Raw genomic sequence first — 20,248 nt, forward strand, 5'->3', positions numbered from 1 at the left:
CTAAACCAAATATGTTAATGGAGCTTTGCCACCTCTCTCTCTCTCTCTCTCTCTCTCTCTCTCTCTCTCTCTCTCTCTCTCTCTCTCTCTCTCTCTCTCTCTGAGTTTGTTCCATTCAGCACATTGGATTTGACAGGAAACATCGACTCTGAGTCCAAAGTGCTTCCAGCTTTATCTCCCCCCCCCCCCTTTTTCTTTATATTTACCTCCTGGGGCAATAACTCTGAGTCCTGCTGTTCCCCTAATATAGATGTGCACAAACCAAAAAGTCAGCACTTTCAAAACCCAGCGTTTCTTTTCTTTTTTTCTTTTTTTTTAAATCCGATGCTGGCGAACGACCAGAACAATGAGAAACAAATCACCGGAGGATGATGGCGGCCCATTTATGTCATCACATCCTCCCCCGCTCTTTATTTTTAAAAGTTCCCTTGATGAAGAGACAGCGAACCATTTAAATGCCCCCGCGTCTCCCCGTCTGTCTCCAAGAGTGAGCTTCTCCCCCGAGCCCATAGGGGGCACTGTTGTCCATGTTGTCGGCTGCCTTCACACACACACACGCACACACACACACACACACACACACACACACACACACACACACACACACACATGGCTGCACTTTGTCAGTCTGCTGGCTGAACCACATGCAGGCCTCAGACCAGACTGAGTGACACACAACACGTCTCTTTTTTAAAAACCACAACCTCAGATCAGACTTCAGGCCGGTCCCGGTCTTGGTCTCAGTCTGCATTCTTTGTTTGTTAAAAAAAATAAATCAAATCAAATGTTCAGTTGTTAAAGATGAAAAGTTGAACCAAATAAAAGGGGTTTAGATCTGTGGATCTGAGGGTCTGTGGGTCTGAGGGTCTGTGGGTCTGAAGGTCTGAGGGTCTGTGGGTCTGAGGGTCTGAGGGTCTGAAGGTCTGAGGGTCTGTGGGTCTGTGGATCTGAGGGTCTGTGGGTCTGTGGATCTGAGGGTCTGTGGGTCTGTGGGTCTGTGGATCTGAGGGTCTGTGGGTCTGTGGATCTGAGGGTCTGTGGGTCTGAGGGTCTGTGTGTCTGTTGGTATGTGGATCTGTGAATGTGAGGGTCTGTGGGTCTGAAGGTCTGAGGGTCTGTGGATCTGAAGGTCTGAGGGTCTGTGGGTCTGTGGATCTGAAGGTCTGAGGGTCTGTGGGTCTGTGGATCTGTGGATCTGTTAATGTGAGGGTCTGTGGATCTGTGGGTCTGTTGGTCTCTGGATCTGTTGGTCTGTGGATCTGAGGGTCTGTGGGTCTGAGGGTCTGTGTGTCTGTTGGTATGTGGATCTGTGAATGTGAGGGTCTGTGGGTCTGAAGGTCTGAGGGTCTGTGGATCTGAAGGTCTGAGGGTCTGTGGGTCTGTGGATCTGAAGGTCTGAGGGTCTGTGGGTCTGTGGATCTGTGGATCTGTTAATGTGAGGGTCTGTGGATCTGTGGGTCTGTTGGTCTCTGGATCTGTTGGTCTGTGGATCTGAGGGTCTGTGGATCTGTGAATGTGAGGGTCTGTGGGTCTGTTGGTCTCTGGATCTGTTGGTCTGTGGATCTGAGGGTCTGTGGATCTGTGAATGTGAGGGTTTGTGGGTCTGTTGGTCTCTGGATCTGTGGGTCTGTCGATGTGAGGGTCTGTGGATCTGTGGATGTGAGGGTCTGTGGGTCTGTTGGTCTGTGGATCTGAGGGTCTGTAGGTCTGTGGGTCTGTGGATCTGTGGATGTGAGGGTCTGTGGATCTGATGGTCTGTAGGTCTGTGGATCTGTTGGTCTGTGGGTCTGAGGGTCTGTGGATGTGAGGGTCTGTGGGTCTGTTGGTCTGTGGATCTGAGGGTCTGTGGATCTGAGGGTCTGTGGATGTGAGGGTCTGTTGGTCTCTGGATCTGTTGGTCTGTGGATCTGAGGGTCTGTGGGTCTGTGGATGTGAGGGTCTGTGGATCTGAGGGTCTGGTCTGGGGTGTTAGTATATAAGTGTATCTGCAGAACTCCTTTTGTCTGATATTAAACGGTTCATTTTTAATAACTCTCTCTCGTCTCCACAAACCGAGTAAATGCACATTTAAACCTCTCTATGTCACACGAAGGCCATAAATCAGCTGCACTGCTTTAATCTCCTAGTTGTTGTTGTATAGTTGTCCTCTCCAGACAAACGACAGTATTCAGTGTTTTGGTTTAGATGAATGTTGCAGGCAATCATTGCATCACCGTGAGCCTGGATGGTTGGGACTCAGAACCGCGGTGATGCGGTGACCTTCATGGTCTCCTCTCGGTTTGTGGGCGTTACGGTGACACTAACGGCACATTCAACAGCGTTATAGCTTCAGCATCATGAACACCAAACACCATTTATGATTAATGACTGGAAAAAAACCCCCAAATGCACATCCACAAACATGACGAGCAGATGCAAGTGGGAGGCATCGCCTTTCTGACTCACGGCTCAGGATCTAGTTAGAAGCTGCACTTAATATTTTATATGAACACTCGAGTGATTAACATGAACGTCCCTCGTTATGATAGAAGTGCATCATGATTTTAGTTAACTTTACTGTTTAACGGCAACACCTCCTACATCAGGGGGTCCAATCTTTTCCAAGAAGAGATTTCTGTTTTAGCACTCAGACACCTGATTCAACTAATTAACTAACCGTGGTCTTCAATCAAGACCTCGATGAGTTGGATCAGGTGAGGTGGTGCTGGGCTAAAACACAAACCTGGACCCACACCGGCCCTTCTTGGATAAGACTGGACCCCCCTACCCTCCATGCTCAGATCACACCCTTCTTCCAATTTGGCCTTCATCTCAATAATAAAACGTAAAAAAAAAGGTTTAATAATAATAATGAATACACCTGATGCAAAACCAGCGTTGTTGATAATAAAAACTGAAATATTTCTGCTGCAGAAGGTGGTAAAAACAAAAATCGGCTTTAAGTTAAAACTTTAAATTTGAGTGCAATCTTTCTCATGATGTTTTGAAGATGTTTAACAGTTGGTATCCATGGTGATGGAGGCCTCCTGGGACAAGACTACATCTAATTTATCAAAAATGATAACTTTAATGTATCCTTTGATTCATCTCTATGGGCTTTTTGGGGGTCTGAAATGGATTTAAAAAATTAAAATCAATAAGGCAAATTACAGTTTCTTGTCAGAGTCGGATTTTAATGTTTTCGACCAACACTGTCCAGAAAATGCCAGTTTCCCCGGAGGTTTGTGGAAAGGAAAAGATTGTACGTTTTCTTGCTTTCAGACATCGATCGTGTTTGTCATTGCTTATCCTCCGCTTGTATTCCTGTAGGTGATGTTTTAAAACCAGAACACGCTCTAAAACCAAGCAGAAATTAAACACACACAAACAAGGCATGAATCATGAGCAAACAATATTATTTAATATCACATAAAATCCATAAAAATGTGTAAAAACCTGTGAAAATGTTTTTTCCCTCGGTTCACCTCCGGCGTCGCCTCGGGAGTCTGTGCAGCAGAGGTCCTGTCAGTATTTAATAAATTATGAATCATGGTCTTGTTTCTGGTTAGTCTCCACACGACACGGAGGCCGATGTTGTAAAATCCAATCGGAGCTGGTTCCCACGGTAACGCTGAGCAAAAGTTACAGTCTCCACCTGAAAGGAGAGAGACTCTTGTGCTGCTGCGGTTGCTCACGTTGTAATTTATGGGCCCTGTTTTATATTAGTGACACTTTATTATCCTAACGCGCTCCGCTCTGTGTTACACCAGCGATAATAAGAATAATTGTCTCCTCGCAATCTCATTTTAATAAGAAAATTGGTTTACCGAACAGTCTCAGGGATCAGACCTGAGAAAACAAAGCTGCCCTTCCTCCTCCTGTTTTTCTCCCAGCACCTGTTGGAAGTCCTCTGAAATCACGTATTATATATTACGCTTGTGTTTTATGGACTCGGTTCGGGGCTAACTGCAGATACTTTATTGTTTTGTACTTGTCAGTAGCTGCAGCGGCACACATTTTGTGTTTTACCGCCCCAGCTCCTTCTCGGGGCCCCTACAGATCCTGCCGTACCTCCGTAGAGACGATAACCTTCATTACAGCTTCGTTGTACGATGCAGCGCCAGTGGAAGGTCATCACTCTAGTGATGCCACGATGTCAACCAGACGTGATATATAAATACGGTGGTGTATTAGGGCCATTGTAGGTTAAAAAAACAACAAAAAATCACAAATGTACAAGAAAAAACTCACAAATTTACCAGAAAAAAAACTTGAATTGCCGTGAAGCCTGCATTGGATGAACTAATCAACAGGAAATACTCAATTTCAGCTTTGAATCACCAGATGATCATCAGCATCTGGACTCAATAGACGTTGTTGTGAAGGATCATCAGATTAATCGATCCTCAAGGTGTTGGAGTTGATGACTTCATAATCTCAGAGAATATTTAAGTTATTTTTCTTGTAAATTTGTGAGTTTGTTTCTCTGAAATTTGTTATTTTTTCTTTGTAAATGTACCATTTAAATCTCAATCTCTCGGAAATTTACCATTTTAATCTAAGGAATTCTTTTAACCCAGTTCTTTCAGTCAACTCTGACAAAGCTTTTCAGTGTTTATGCTAAGCTAAGCTAACGGACTGCTGGCTCATATATAACATACAGACAATAGTATTGATCTTCTCATCTACGTTTATATCCATTTATATCCCCCTTTAATCCAGAAAGTAAACTGTTTTCCCTGCAGCAGTCTGTTGGCTCTGCAGAGCGGCTAATGGAGGCTAACGGAGGCTAACGGAGGCCTGTAGATGTGATTGAACTGTGTGGGACACGAGTGTGTAGCTGCAGGATGCGGCGGTGATTCACACGTTACACGGCCCACCAGTGTGTGGACGTCCAGGCCTGCAGAGTCCTGCCGTGTAGGACTGAGTGTGTGGAGGAGAGTTAAAGTGATGTTGGAATACAGATGAACCCAAACACATGTGTGTGAATGGATTTTTAAAGGGCGCTCTCCTTCATTGCCCTCGACTCTCCCTTATGACACCTTGTCAGTCATTTCCTGTTGCCATAACAACGGTGGCACCACCTGCTAATGAGATTAGCTTCGTTTTCATTCGTCGGGGGGATTTTTGGATTAAGATTCATGATGAACAAGTCCAAACGAGGACTCGCATACACATTTATTATTACCACGATCCTCTCAAGATTCCAGATTGTTATTGTCACACAAACGGTAGAAATATAGTTAAACCTGAGCAATGAACTGAACAAAAAGTATTCCCAGTCTGTGCAGTTTAGCAGCAATCAGTCATATTTTCTTTCAGATTTTGGAGTTGAATTGGAAAGAAATCTCGTCAGAATCGACATTTCCGTCTTTCCTCGTCGTCCTGAAATAATACACTCGACATGCTCGTCCCCAGCAAGGTATGATTACGCAGCAGCTAAGCCCGTCTTAATATAGGGATTAATGTCTCGATAAGGATTTGTTCGGCGTTAAGCTGCGGTGCATGGATGCTCATCTCTGCATGTCATCCTGACTCTCTGCACCAAACTGCAAACGGATGCACGTGTGCACATATTTGTTTTTTGTTTATGACCGATGCAAAGTGCATTATGTGAACATACTTACTATATAAATATAGATAATATGAATAAATATAGATGCAACCGTAACTTTTGGATCACAATTGTCTATTGGGGCTATTTCTCTATACTGACTGGTGGCAATCAGCCTGAGCCCTATGACTCATCCATGTGTATTGTTGACTGCAAACGCACACACACACAATCTTTCCAAATGCTAATCTGTTTTCGTCTCTGCTCTCTGCCCACTTTCATCTGGAAATCCTTGTTTGTTTGCTCCAATCCACTGTTCCTCCCCCTTTGTTTACCCTCACTGTTATCCTCCCCCTCTCTCCCCCCTCCTCCTCTGTCGTCTCCCTTTCATCTCCCCCTTGTCTCCTATAGATTTTCCCCTGTCATCGGCGTCTGTCGTCCTCTCGTTATCCGTCAGCACACTTGTACTTCGAGTTCCCTTCAGTATTTTCAGACTAGACCAGCTTGTTTGCTTATTTGCTGTCAAGAGTTAGGAGAGGAGAAACTGTCCTACAAGTATCTCGACCCAAAGTTCAGAAACACACTCGCCAGCACCTCGAAAACACTTCATGCTAAGCTAAGCTAATCTAATCACCTTGTAGCTGTAGTTTTATAGGGACGCGGAGATGGTGTGAGCCTTATTTAACTCCAGGAAGCTAAGAAGCAAACGATATTTCACCAAGTGGAAAAAGTAGCAATATAAAATTGGTATTAGTTAGTTCTGCCGACTATAATGCTACAACCAGGAGCTAACTAGCTTAGCTTAGCATAACAACCTGAAGGATTGGGGGGAACAGCTGCAACTTAAAGCTCACTAAATAACATGTAAGCCTATTTTGTTAACGCTAGCTGTTTCTCCCTGAAGTCCTTATGCTACGACCAGGCACGAATCATATCTCCCTAAATGCTAAGTTTCTACTTTAGCTATGTATAAGTACTCCTATGTAATTTTGTCTCCTTATTGTAGGGTTAGCATTAGCTTAGCACTGGAAGCAGGGGTTTTTAAGGCATTTTACTTTGACAGAGCCATCCTAGCCATTCCCCTACCTAAGCTAAGCTAATCACCTTGTAGCTGCAGCTTTATAGGGACACAAAGATGGTATGAGTCTTATCATGTCACTCCGGTAAGCTAAGAAGCTAATGATATTTCACCAAGTGTCAACATAAAATTGATTCTGTTAGTTCGGCTGAATATAATGCTGCAACTAGGGGCTAACTAGCTTAGCTTAGCATAACAACCTGAAGCATTCAGGGGGAAACGGCTCCTGCAACCTAAAGCTCAAGAATTAACATGTTAGCATATTTTTTCGCATACAGACAAGCACGGATTAAAACATATCTCCCTGAATGCTAATCTAATACTTTAGCTATGTACAAGTAGTCCTATCTAATTTTGTCGCTTTATAGTAGGGTTAGCATTAGCTTAGCACTGGAAGCAGGGGGGAAAAGCTCCATCCATCGTTATTAAAATCACCCATTTCACTAATTATTTTTAATTTTCGGTATTTTACTTTAGACAGAGCCATGCTAGCCACCCCCCTCGCTAAGCTAAGCTAAGCTAAGCTAATCACCTCCCGGCTCGAGCTTTATACTCAGCAGGGCAGAAAAGAGAGTGGCCCATTGATCTTCTTATCAAACTCTTGGCAAGAAATCCAATAATCCTTAATACCCAGAATGCCAATCTCTTCGTTCAAGCATAAATCGCTTGAATCGCATGTAAAAAGAGAACGATAGGATGCAGGAAAAAGGGAGGCTCATTGATTTCCCCTCCACTATGTAGTGGACTGTGTTTCAAATGGCCGATAAGAGCTTAAATGATCTGCGGCCGTCGTTCTTCAAGGAAGATGTGTCCATTTTTTGAGGCGAGATAACGGAGTCTGATCTATAGACATCCGTCTGAATCCACAGTGAACTTTCCCCTTCGCCGACGGCCCATAATTCTCTCTGCCTGTGTCTATCGCCGGCCAGGTTAATCCTCATTAACATCCACGAGACGCTCCGGAGAACAATTCATCATGTACATGTGTAACACACACTTTCCATCTCCCGTCATGTCTCGCCGCTTTAATGAAGATTTACGCGTCCGGAAAAAAAACGGGTTCACGTATAGTTCACATAACGGAGAGTCGGTGGGGTAAACCAGCCGAACAGGGTTGGTACGGGTGCTGGAAATCCTTGAAAACACTTGAATTTTAGTGTGGTGTTTTCAAGGTTTGTAAAGTGCTTGTATTCAGAATAAAGGTCTTGAAATGTGTGTTGTATGTGATGACATCTATGATAGAACAGAGAAAAGAAGATCTCCATATTTGAGGGACTGAAAACAGCATTTTCTGACATTTCTGTATGAAAAATGACTTTTGATGATGAAAATAGTTGATTATATTTCTGTGTATCTTCTCGTAAACGTGCTTTATGCATAAAGTTTGAGTTGAGATCATTCATACATAACCCCTGTATAGTTTTGCGTTTATGGTGATTGAAGGAGAAGCTGCTGCTACTTCATATTATTTTATTTGGATTATTACATTTTATCACGAATAGAACCAGAAACAGGTTTAATTCAAAAGTAAAGAAAAATGTAATGTAATTTTTAGTGGTGTCCCCGACTAAGAATTTACATCGTCGACTTTGATTGTTCGTGCCTCTAGTCGCTGATCGTCGAATCATGTTTTTTTTTTTTGCTCATTGATTGAAAAAGCTCCATAAAGTTGCTCTCCAGGAGCTCCAGGGCGAAAGCTGGGCGTTCAGCACCGTCTAGAGCCAGAACAGAATGATCCTGTGTTTTGTCGGCGATGAGATCGGCGGTGGAATCAGGCTCCTTAGATGGAATAGTCCACTGTTCGGGGTCACCCCTAGTGATTAGGATTCTAATACTGAACCCCACTGATGACTTGTTCTCCTCGTGGCTCGTGGAGCTGCAGAGTGTCCGATCCGATGATGATAAATCCCCGTCGTTCTCCTCTCGACCGCCGCCAGAAACCCAAGGTGACCGGAGCGAGGATTCTCTCTCTCTGAAGCTGTTCCCATCTCCAGCCCCCCCCCCCCCCCCAAATCCCAGAAGGCTGACTTGTGCGATTGTTTGCTGCAGATTGTGTTGTGTGTGTGCACATGAGCATATGTTTCATGTGTGTGTATGTGTTTTTGTGTAGCTGCAGGATTCTGCACACTTCCACCTCAGATGTAGAAAAAAAACAACCTTCTATTGGAGAGAGGAAAGTAATGAGAGCTCTGGAAATGTGTTTGTTTTGAAAGGACGAGACCGTCGTGTGGTCTGGACCCCCTGGTGTGTGTGTGTGTGTGTGTGTGTGTGTGTGTGTGTGTGTGTGTGTGTGTGTGTGTGTGTGTGTGTGTGTGTGTGTGTGTGTGTGTGTGTGTGTGTGTGTGTGTGTGTGTGTGTGTGTGTGTGTGTGTGTGTGTGGTTATCTGAGGACACTTCATTACGAGGTTGCAGTCACTTCACCAGGATGCTAAATGACTGTGTGATGAGAAATGTGAGTTTTTTTTTAATGCAAACTTTATTAAATACTGCAACAGTTCAGGTTCTTATAGAATTAAATGGTAGAAAATGATTTAGTTATATTTAAATTCAGATCCCCAGTTCATGTCTCCTATATGTCAGAATGTGTGTTATAAAGTGATTCTAGTAGGTTTGTAAGAGTTTTAAGCACATTTTGGTGCTTATTGGGATAATATCTCAAATCCCAATTATTTTCCTATCGCCCCACACCTTAGCTGTGTGTGTGTAGGTTTGACTGAGCCACTGAAGCAGATCCAGGATCTGTTTTCCAGCTGGGTAGCTGGTTAAACGGCGTGTTTCCGGTGTGAACGACCTGCAGTGACATCCTGATGTTCAGCAGGAGGAGCAGTATGAGTGTCTGTGTTGACTCTATTGATCCGCCCACCGCACGCTGCTATCAGAAAGCCTGTGTGTGTGTGTGTGTGTGTGTGTGTGTGTGTGTGTGTGTGTGTGTGTGTGTGTGTGTGTGTGTGTGTGTGTGTGTGTGTGTGTGTGTGTGTGTGTGTGTGTGTGTGTCAGCCTCGGCAAGTGCATTAGGCTTGTTTGTTTGTCGTCACGACTACACAGACTGATCTGTCACCATCATCTTGTTTGTTCTTCATTTCTCTTAAATCTTTCACTCTGCCGCTCTCGTATGAAAATCACAGTCAATCAAAAAGCACTTAGCACTGATGAAACCACGGCGCCGCCTCCTCACCTGCTCCCCTGTCATCAGCCGCCGTTACGGCGCTCGGATGAAAAGAAAAGGTGAAACAGCCTCCTTTTCTCCGGTCGCAGTCGAAAAGCTTGTTTCCTTCCACTTTCTCAGAATCCTCGTTCTGCCTCCTGAACCTGACAGAAGCTGCTCGACCCTGAACCCGGAAACCAACCGCCGTCACTCACATACACACTGTGTGTGTGTGTGTGTGTGTGTGTGTGTGTGTGTGTGTGTGTGTGTGTGTGTGTGTGTGTGTGTGTGTGTGTGTTTCAATGTGACAAGTGTCAGACCTGTCATGGATCCATATAGACATGCTCCGTCTCACCCAGGTGTCAGTCAGACCGGCTCCTTCAGGGTCTAATAGGGATCTGGAGTCCCGGTCAGTACTGGAGCCCCCATTATGTCAGCCAACCCCCCCCCCCATCTCCTGTAATTGAATTGGCATGTCCCAGAAAATAACTCCCCTCCTTTCCGCCTGCTTGGTTCAGCCCTAATTATTCTCCTCTGTCTGTCCGTCTGTCTGTCTGTCTTATCCTTATTCTTTCCTCTTTATTTTCCCAGCATGCCGTTCTCTCTCTCTCATCATGGGAGGATTGGGTGAACGATGCTCTTCTGTAGCTCCTCGTCTTTGTTGCCTACAGAAATAGCCGCCCGGCTCCCCGGCGGTTTCCCCCGGCCTCCTCTTAACATCCAGCCGCGTCTCTTCCAGCGCCCGCCGCTCGCTGCTAATAAGCGTGTTGCTGCCGTGCAGTCGTAGCGTCTGCTAAAGCATCACAAGCTGCTGATTTAAAATGCATATTGTCTAATTTTCAAAAATGCATTAAATTGGGCCGTTACGTACATTTCCTGAAAGTCAAATCTTTGCAGACGTGTTCAGTCTTTATGTTGTCCTCGGGGTCAGTGTGACCTCATTCCATTTTTAATATCTCTATAAAGAGGGTTAACATTATTTATTTGTTTGCTTGATTTTCTAGTTTTATGAGGGCAAATAGGAAAAAACATAAAATGAACATGATGATATGTTTTCCAATGTTCTGTACTCACATTGGACACATTGACAAAACACCCGGACCATGTGCAGGTGTTGGGTCTGTGCTGCCGTTCCCTCGGTGTAGTTGACACATTTCTTGGCGAAACCATGTCTTCCTTCTCCCTGCATGAACAGAGATTATTCTGCACCCGTTACTGTGGCTGCTAATCTGAGACGCCGCCGCAGGAAACGGCTTGAAAGGATGAAAAGGAAGAAGTGGTGAAGTGATGGCGCTCCAGGAGAGAGAGTGATGATGAGTGGACTGAGATGGAGAATCTGACCTGAAAGCAGTCTGACCTGACTTTTTAGGCGTTTTTCCATCTTCTCTCTTGACGAAGAGGAAATCATGTGCATGGCTCCGTTTGCAAAGAAGTGAAGGTCAAATTAAATTCATATTCCCGTCTTTGAATTGAATCGAAAAATAACAATAACACCAAGAATGCAAAGAAATAAATTCCTTCACTTCCAGATTATCTCAACACCTCGCTGAGGTGGCAGTAAACACTCCTACGCAAATGATTTCCCTCTCCCCCTCTTTATCTCTCTCTCCCCCCCCCCCCTCTCTCTCTCTCTCACGGTTGCCACGGCGGCCGGCCGTGTCTGATTGGAAACGTTATCAGCCGAACACACATTTGACTTGGATTGTTTCCCAAAATCAAGAGCTCATTATCGTCCCGTTTTGATCGTCGTCGCCCAGCTGAAGTTGCCCCCCCTCGGTCGCCCTGCAGGCTTCATTCTAGCACATGGAGAGGAGGGGGGGGGGGGGGGGGGGTTGAAGTGGATGCCGACGCACAGAACTGTGGGTAACTAGCTGGACCCACTTACAGGCTCGGTTTGATGCTCGGGGTTTAAAAGGCGTCACGAATCCTGGAGGAGAAACCCTGGAAGGGCAGAACGGGGGAATGAAAGGGACTGAAACGACGTCCGAGGTTGAATGGAAGAGTTAAATGTGAGCGTGACATTCATGTTAAAGCGGCGGTAATCTGATTTAATCTGTCCTGAAGCTGCGTGTAATTGATTCTCCTGCTGCATGCAGCCTTTTAATAAGAGCTCTGAATTAGCTGTCAATCCGTGTGTAAACATGTCAATGTTAACTCTCCGCTGTGTACATATGCTTTAATAATGTTTTCATAACGTTGTCTCTCAGCATTTGCACCGACGGGGAGAGACAAATAGACTATATTTAAAATTATAATCAGATTATATGAATGCATTAGTGTATCAGGGCCACTGTAGGAACAGACGAGAGGGGGGCAATACTCGGAGAACAAAAGGTGCAAAATTGTGAGTTTATTACGATGCTACCAACCAGCATCTATGCTAGCTAACTTCCCATTAATGTACGTTTATGGTTCTAATGAATCATCCCAACGTGTGACATCACCTCGTTAAGGTCCTTAGGGTGATGATGTTGATCTTAATTGTTGGGTTTATTCATATGAGGCCTAATTGTCATCTTATGGGTGTTTATTGATCGGGGGGGCGGTTGAGCTAAGATGCTAGCGGTAGCTTTCACTTGTTGTCATAGCAACGGCAAACATCCTCTGTTAGCGGAACCAAGCGACTTGTTTATATCGTGCCATCGCTCATGGAAGTGTCTTCATCCCGTGTCTTTTCTATCCATGTTCATCCGTTCATGCTTGCCTGCATGCGTCCGTCCTTCCTTCCTTCCTTCCTTCCTTCCTTCCTTCCTTCCTTCCTTCCTTCCTTGCCGTGTTTACTTACATGCCTCTTAGCTCAACAGGCCGGAAAACCTGCAGGCTGGATGTGATGATGTATGTGAGGAGATGAAGCAGGTCTTTATGTGCGCTTGGTGAGGCTGCACGAATGAGTCTCTGGAGGGATGATATATATATATATATATATATATATATATATATATATATATATATATATATATATATATATATATATATATACCTGACCTGAATATATGGATGTAACTTGAATATATGAAACCTTGAGATTGATTTAATTCCATATATTCAGGTTTCATTCCATATACTCAAACCTAACATTATATTGTCTATATTATTTCCTAAACGGCATGCCATTATTTATTTATATATATATACAGTATATGTATGAATGTGATATGGGGATGCAGCAGCATCACATCATCACTGCGTTGGTCACCTTGAGCTTCTCATACCTGCAGAATAATAGACGGCAACATGCATAGAAATCATCCGCTCGGCCTGCTGGTCCAAGTATACTGAAGATGAGAGAGGGGGGAGAGAGAGGGAGGGAGAGAGAGTCTGTGTTTGGTCTAAACTCATGCGGCGGATGAATAAAAACCAGCACCAAGGCCACGGCCGAATTATGATTAATATTGCATGCCGTATAAATTAGATTATTTTTTACAAAATACTAAAAAGCTTCAGCTCGATGTCTCAAACTAGGTCGTTGCTTTTTTTATGTCAAAGTCAAATATATAAATAATCATCTGTGAGTGTGGACTCTGAGTCCTGATGGCTGGGGGGGTCCACTGAGTCCAGTACCAGGTCTGCTTTATGAGCGAACCTCGTGCAGATATACTGCCGTTTACTTTCTCTTTAATGTGGAATGACTTTCTGGGTCTATTTCCTTTATCATCAATTCTGTTTATAATTGGTGGGAAAACCATTTTTTTTGCCTTTAGGCATATTCAAAAATATTTTTTTTAAAAGTAGAACGACCGCAGGCTTCCTGTAATGGATTAACTGATTGCTGAGAGGAAATTCTGACTACCTGCTGCTTTGTGGCTGTTTTTCTTATATGCTGATGACATTTTGGTATACATAACACGTTTTTTCTTTAATGTTAAAGGTCCCATATTATGAAAAGCACGTTTTCTCCGGTCTCTACACCTATAAACCGATCCTCCCTGAACCTGCCAACTCAGATTGCTCTGTTGTTGGTTGTACAAATCAACATACGTGCTTATGTTCTCTCCCGGCTACAGAAGAACAGAAGTGGTTGCATTTCATTTTTAATGACAATGTGCCGGCTACTGTTCGTGTTAGCGTCTGAGTGTGCTAACTACTTCACATGGGACTGCTTCAGTAAGGTCGTATCGTAAAAGGATCTGTCCCAACCATACGGGACCAGCAACTTCACCTGAGCCACATAGGCGAGCCATAGGCGATGCGAACGGAGCTCATTAGCATTTAAAGGTGCAGGCACAGAAAACAGCCTGTTCTCAGCAGAGCTCATTTGAGCAACTTTTAGACAGCTGAAATTCAGGACCATGGATGGGTTTTGGGCAATGCTTATCTAAAACAGTGTAATTGGACCTCTGACAGCTGTGTGGAATTGATGAAAATGAGTATAATAGGGGACCTTTAAATCATCTCATTAAACATGAATCCACACTGTTGCTACAGAATGAGCAACACGGTCTGTGTTTGGAGGAATCTGCAGGAGAGTCTCCGTCAGCTGACTCGGTTTGACAGACTGCATTATATATAACTTGCATGGATGATCTGGATTCTGCTGTTTGTCCAACTCCAGCATGATCAGAGTGGTGAAAACCTAATCATTAGTTCTGGATGTGAGGAGAACTGGGTCGACTTTTAAGGGGTCGCCTCATCATCCCCAGCCTAGTTATTCATATTTTATTCTCAAATTGATCAGTGCATTATTCATTTCTAAGCCGAATCTCCTCCCGATTGAGAGGAAGGTCCCAAACAGCACGATTTCATCTCACCAGCCCGACACCTTCATCAGCAGCTCGCCCACAAAACCCCCGACAGCCAGAAACCCTGTAGCTTGATATGTGTGTGACCCACATGTCTGCCACCGCAATGCAGAGGAGAGAAAGAGAGGGTGTTTCTCTCTCTGCTCTCTCATGGAGACGCCATTCAAGTCGGATGAACTTCACACGGTCACGGCCCTAAATGCAAATGTTGCGCTTGGACTGAAATCGGAATCTAATTCCATTGAGTCTCATTGCTTTTCCCCACATCAATGGCCGAAAAGAAAAAACCTCCGATCTGCAGGATTTTCTGATACTTCACTTTGGATGATGAGAGAAGAAAGATACCTTGTCTGTATTGTTAACACATAATATAGTAAATATAGTATATCCTTAACAAATAGCATTCTGCAAGAAAAAAAAAACGTTTCTTTTTTGTTTTCTCCAAAAAAGTACATTTTTTTCAGAGAGGAGGTTTTGCGTTTCGGCCATCGATCCCGGGTCCAAAGATGAAGATGCACACACACTCACTCACATGCACAAACACACAACAAAGTGTGTTAATGTGTTCAGGCCGGATCCCAGCAGGGGAGGATCCCGAAGACTAGCAGCAGAGAGAGTGCAGGGACATGTTAGTCTCGTCTCCCTGAGTCTCTGATCCTGGATCTGACGGCGGTTTGTGAACGTCCACCAAGACTCGGCGGCTGGAATCGATCTCTGGACGATGCCGGTGATGGAGCCGGACGCTCCGCGCCGTCTTTCTGAAGTGGCTCTGTATTGATGTTTCCTCCGTGTCGCTGTCCGTGGTGCTGAAGTAGCAGAGATCTGCACAAAAACAGGAAGGCAACATATTCACACCTGAAATTGCCCACTTCCAATTAAAAGCCACCTCGAGCACTCGGAAAGCCATCGATCAATGCACAATTACAGAGAGAATCCGGCTACTGTAATAGAGCATCAATAAACACACACATACACACGGGTGTGCTGTGTGTGTGTGTGTGTGTGTGTGTGTGTGTGTGGTTTACTGGATGTACTGGTGTGGTGGGGAGCTGTGGATACTGGTGCTGTGGTTTCCACTACAGCAGGCAGATCAAAGCGCCGATCAAAGACTATATATATATTTTTGTATTTTTGTATTTTTTATTTTAAATATATATATTATTTTAAAATATATATATTTTTATTTTATTTAAAGATATATAATTACATTCTCTGGGTCAGCCCGGGTGTTGTACGTTCACTGTTTCTGGGTCCTCTTGTGTGTGTGTTTACGTATATTTATCCTTCAGTTCAACAATTATTTGATTAATGCCGTTTCAGAATGTAATCATCTCTAGTTATTTGCTCATTGATTACTTCTGGTCCGTATGCTTGGAGGTGGATGGTGGTCATAAACCTTAAAGGTATGCAGTGTTATGCTTTAATAGCTACATGTTTGATTTTAAGTCGTTAATGTAAGCTTATAGCATCCCCCTGAATCATTGTCTTATTGTTCCTGATTATAATCAACCACATGCATCATATTGCTGTTATTTTCCAGCTGTAACTAATTTGGTTTTACCATTCATAGTATTTATATAGATTTAATTGCTCCCAACACATATTAACTAATTTGTTCTTTGACCCGAGCTGATTCATCACGTTGCCCCTGACTGAAGTCGGTCAGCGGGGCAGTAACTCTGAAGCACCGCCGCCGAGAGGGTCATACATCATTTTTAAAAAAAAAATTCATTTGTTTTTGTTCGACCCGGCTGCAGCCAGACCTCGGGAAAAAAAAAACCTGCCATTATCTTGATTACAAAATCTAGCCGTGACATTATTCAACTTCACCTGGAAACTTGTCGGTTTGTCAGCAGAGAGAGAGAGAGAGAGAGAGAGAGAGAGACTATGAAAATAACTCAACATGGCTGGCAGAGAGAGGAAGTGAGTAAGGAGACTCAGAGTCGTCCTGATGGATAACGAGAGACGAGCCACAAAGCTAATAGATCTTCAGCACCATGAATATTATAGACGGAGAGAAATCCGCCGTCAATGAGTTTCTGCTGCTTGGATGTTAAATCACTAAATAAATTGGTATTCGCCTCCTAAACTCACTCTACAAACAGGCGCTGGCTTGTTTGCATGATAAACCGTTTTTAATTCAAGTTTAGTTTCTTTGTGCATCCGAAGATCTTTGTTGACATTAATGCGCGTCTTGAATAATCAGCTGTCTAATAAGCATGTTGGCGTCTGTGAGGCGGCAGAGTGGAGATGTTAACCTTCATATTAAATGTTTCAGAAATGATGCTGAATGGCAGATTGTTGCCTCTCATCTGTGATTAATCACAGTTTTTTGTTTTCACCAAACTGCAGATGTTAATTGATTCGGGACAGTTCAATCAATTAAAAGATTACAAGACAATTAAGAACATAATCAGGTGATGATGATGTCAAATAATCATTAAAGTTGACCATTAATCGAACTGGTGAGGTAAAAATGTATATATATATATATATATATATATATATACACGTGTGAATGTTAATGAGTTTAACTTCAGTGTTAAATAATAATCACTTCCAGGAAAAGGTGTCATAAACCAACACTCAGTATTCAGATCATATCTATTGTATTCATATAACTAATGTCTATTGCTGACAGCTGAGCCGGCAGTTTACTGCTAACAGTGCTAACAATGCAAACAGTGCCAAAATCTCTAACAGGGTGGTCACTGCGCTTCTACGACGGCGGCTTTATTGGCTTTAAACGCCGTATATATACTTCTTATATAATAGTGAGCAGTAAGTCTTATATAGATGTATTTTAAATGCTTCCCGGAGCTTTCAAACGCATCACATGGCCTTCGTAAGCACGTGCAGTTTGTCCCGTTATCATGAAAAAGGTTCACATTTACATTTTCTCGGAGCGATTTAAGGATTTTCCTGCAGCTTAAAAGCTTTAAACGTCCAAAGCTTCGGCCGGCGGAGAAAACATTTATTGAGCTTTTTTACGACGTCAATTTAGTGACTTAGCTTCGGCATTAAGTTGCTCTTTTTTTTCAAAAATACGCCAACAACAGAATCTGTATCCACGTCACAATAATAATAGTTCTAATAAATTCTATTTCTGTAACTCAAAAGGTCACTGTTATTCCAGGATGACCTCGCGTTTCTCCGGCCGTGGCCGTAAAAACGACGGTTTTCACGTCTCATTAGAGGAGATGTGAGTCAGAGGAACCCGAACCTCGTCCTCGGATATATCTCCGTTCCCATCCGCCCCCTGGTTTTAATGAAACGGCCGCAGCGAGCTGCCGTAACGGGGCTGTTCATTCAAACCTCGTATCTCAGACGCAACATGATCCTAATCAGGAGTGAAGGAAATGATTTCCAGGCAGCAGCTCGTCTACGTCCTGCTGTGTTTGGGACGTTTAATATAAATGTTTTGGATCTTTTGACGCTGCAGCTCAGACGCACAGAGTCTCCTTTATGTTCTTTAAGATTGGTTTATTTGATGGGGGGGTCCACTCATTCCCAGCAGCTGAGACCTCCAGGTGTAGAAAACAAACGCCTCCTCGGTGTTTGATCGTGTGCATGTCTGTATCTTTATGCCAACCAACGCCCTCCGACCCCATTCTCTCTCTCTCACACACACACACACACACACACACACTCACGCTCACGCCGCTGCATATGAAACGGTTTGTTCATCTTGTTAATATGCCGCGTCTAACGATGCGTATGAAAAGCAATCAGTGAGGATATGCTCATGGAGCGGCGTTAATAACTTGGGGAAGCAGGAGATGGCTCTACATACAATACACACACATGGCTACACACAGGAAACGCACACTACGCACCTCCTGAGGCAAGGATGCTTCCACACACTTCCTGTGGTTTGCATCCGTCGCTGTACGTTTTTTTTCTCGCTATAAAGGATATTTAGATTGAGTGTGTCTACGTTTTACACATCTGCAGGTCATCATCTGGGATCAGTCGTGACCCACTGTGTGTGTGTGTGTGTGTGTGTGTGTGTGTGTGTGTGTGTGTGTGTGTGTGTGTGTGTGTGTGTGTGTGTGTGTGTGTGTGTGTGTGTGGGGAGCAGCTTAAATAATTTACTCCCTGAACACACACTCTCACACCTTCGACGGCTCGTCTCCGTAACGCCGTTTAAAGGCGTGACGGTAATCTCTCTCCTCCTGCGTTTAATTTAAAAAAACGTGATCGACAGGATCACGTCGTGCGCCGACGATGTGATGGATTTTACGATACAAGCTGAGAATGTTGCATCATTTATTTATCGTCACCAGTTCAGCACATACCCTACAGGAGGAAACACCCACGTGCATAATTGATGTGCACGTTTGGAGCACAACGGGCCTCGGAGATGGGTACGCCCGGCTGATTCACACGCTGGTTAACAACCGATATCATCGGATATTAAAAATGATCTCACTGGAGGACTCGAATGTTCTATAATAAGCAGAAAACGAAGGACCTTTACACACAATTAGTCGTGTGCAGATGTTTGAATGTCGGCTGTGGTTGTGGATTTTATTAGATTATGTTTTATCCTTCGGGCGAGTTTTTAATAGTTCGTTAGTGTGAAGGAGTCTCTGGTGTCGGGATTAGTGAGACTCTGCTGCTCTTTGGCACTCCGTCTCGGCTGTACTCCGTTGGTGCTTGATTTAACTCATCTTCATCATCTTCACAGTGCCCCTAATTGACGAAGATGTGATGCTGTGTTTTGACTTTTGATTTTGGGGCAAACGAGGCAAACTGAAATGTCAGCCATCACGTTAATTCCACACAATCAGTGTAAAGGGGGGGGGGGGGGAGGTGATGACCCCTCCCTCTTTAATTTTTTATTTACAACAATTATTCTGCGTCTCCATCCTCCACCACATTCACCCTCTGCCTCTCGCCCAGACGCTCACCACCACCCTCTCTCTCTCTCTCTCTCTCCCCCCCTCCCCCTCCTGTCCTCTCTCTCTCTCCCCCTCTCGCTCGCCCTCAGTGAGATGAAGCAGGAGCTGGCGGAGGAAGGCAGCAGATGCTCCATCCTCTCCAAGCAGCACCGCTTCAACGAGCACTGCTGCATCCGCTGCTGCGCGCCCTTCACCTTCCTGCTCAACCCGCGGCGGCTCTGCCTGGACTGCCGCTTCAACGTCTGCAAGACCTGCTGCACCTTCAGCAAGCGGGACAAAGCCTGGCTCTGCTCGGCGTGCCAGAAGGGCAGGTTGGTGTGTTTTTTTTTTTATCACACGCGGTTCGTATCGTATGCACGCCGGCGGCGGCGGCTGAGGAGGAGGAGGAGGAGGGGAGTAATGACAGAGGGATGAATGAGAGAAGCTTTTGAATTGGTTGAAGTGGAGGAGGATGCACATGTGGAGAAGACGGGATCGATGGGAAGCTGTTGAGGGATGGTGGGCAGATGTGAGTGAATGGAGACGGAGCGCAGGACTTTGATGGAATGGGTTTGTGGCTTTTCTTCTTTTTTTTTATCTCTTATATTCATTTCTAATGAGAAAATACTGTTTTTCCAGCTTGCATTTGAAACATTGGGAGTAGTTAGAGGAGGTGGGGAGGAGGAGATTGGGTCATTAAGGGAGCCGGTAATGGAAGAGAGGGGAGAAGAGGTGTGTGTAGTGTAAGTAATGTGTGTGTGTGTGTGTGTGCTGGGGGGTAATGACAATATGTACACTGCTGCAAGATGACGGACGTGGACAGACGGCGGGGAGGAGGAGGAGGAGGAGGAGGAATGATCCTGCATGGAT

At 44.4% G+C, this 20,248-nt stretch overlaps 1 protein-coding gene across 4 annotated transcripts in view; it reads left to right on the forward strand.

Moving 5' to 3' along the window:
- Positions 1-20,248, forward strand: part of myripb (myosin VIIA and Rab interacting protein b) — a 72,692-nt gene that overhangs the window by 16,880 nt on the left and 35,564 nt on the right. For all 4 annotated transcript variants that reach the window (XM_084033852.1, XM_084033853.1, XM_084033854.1 and 1 more), the window contains exon 3: positions 19,489-19,710. In XM_084033852.1, coding sequence (XP_083889978.1) covers positions 19,489-19,710 — 222 coding nt within the window. The remainder of the gene's footprint in view (positions 1-19,488; positions 19,711-20,248) is intronic.

Source organism: Eutrigla gurnardus, assembly GCF_963514095.1.
Source record: "Eutrigla gurnardus genome assembly, chromosome: 18".
NCBI classification, from domain to species: domain Eukaryota; kingdom Metazoa; phylum Chordata; class Actinopteri; order Perciformes; family Triglidae; genus Eutrigla; species Eutrigla gurnardus.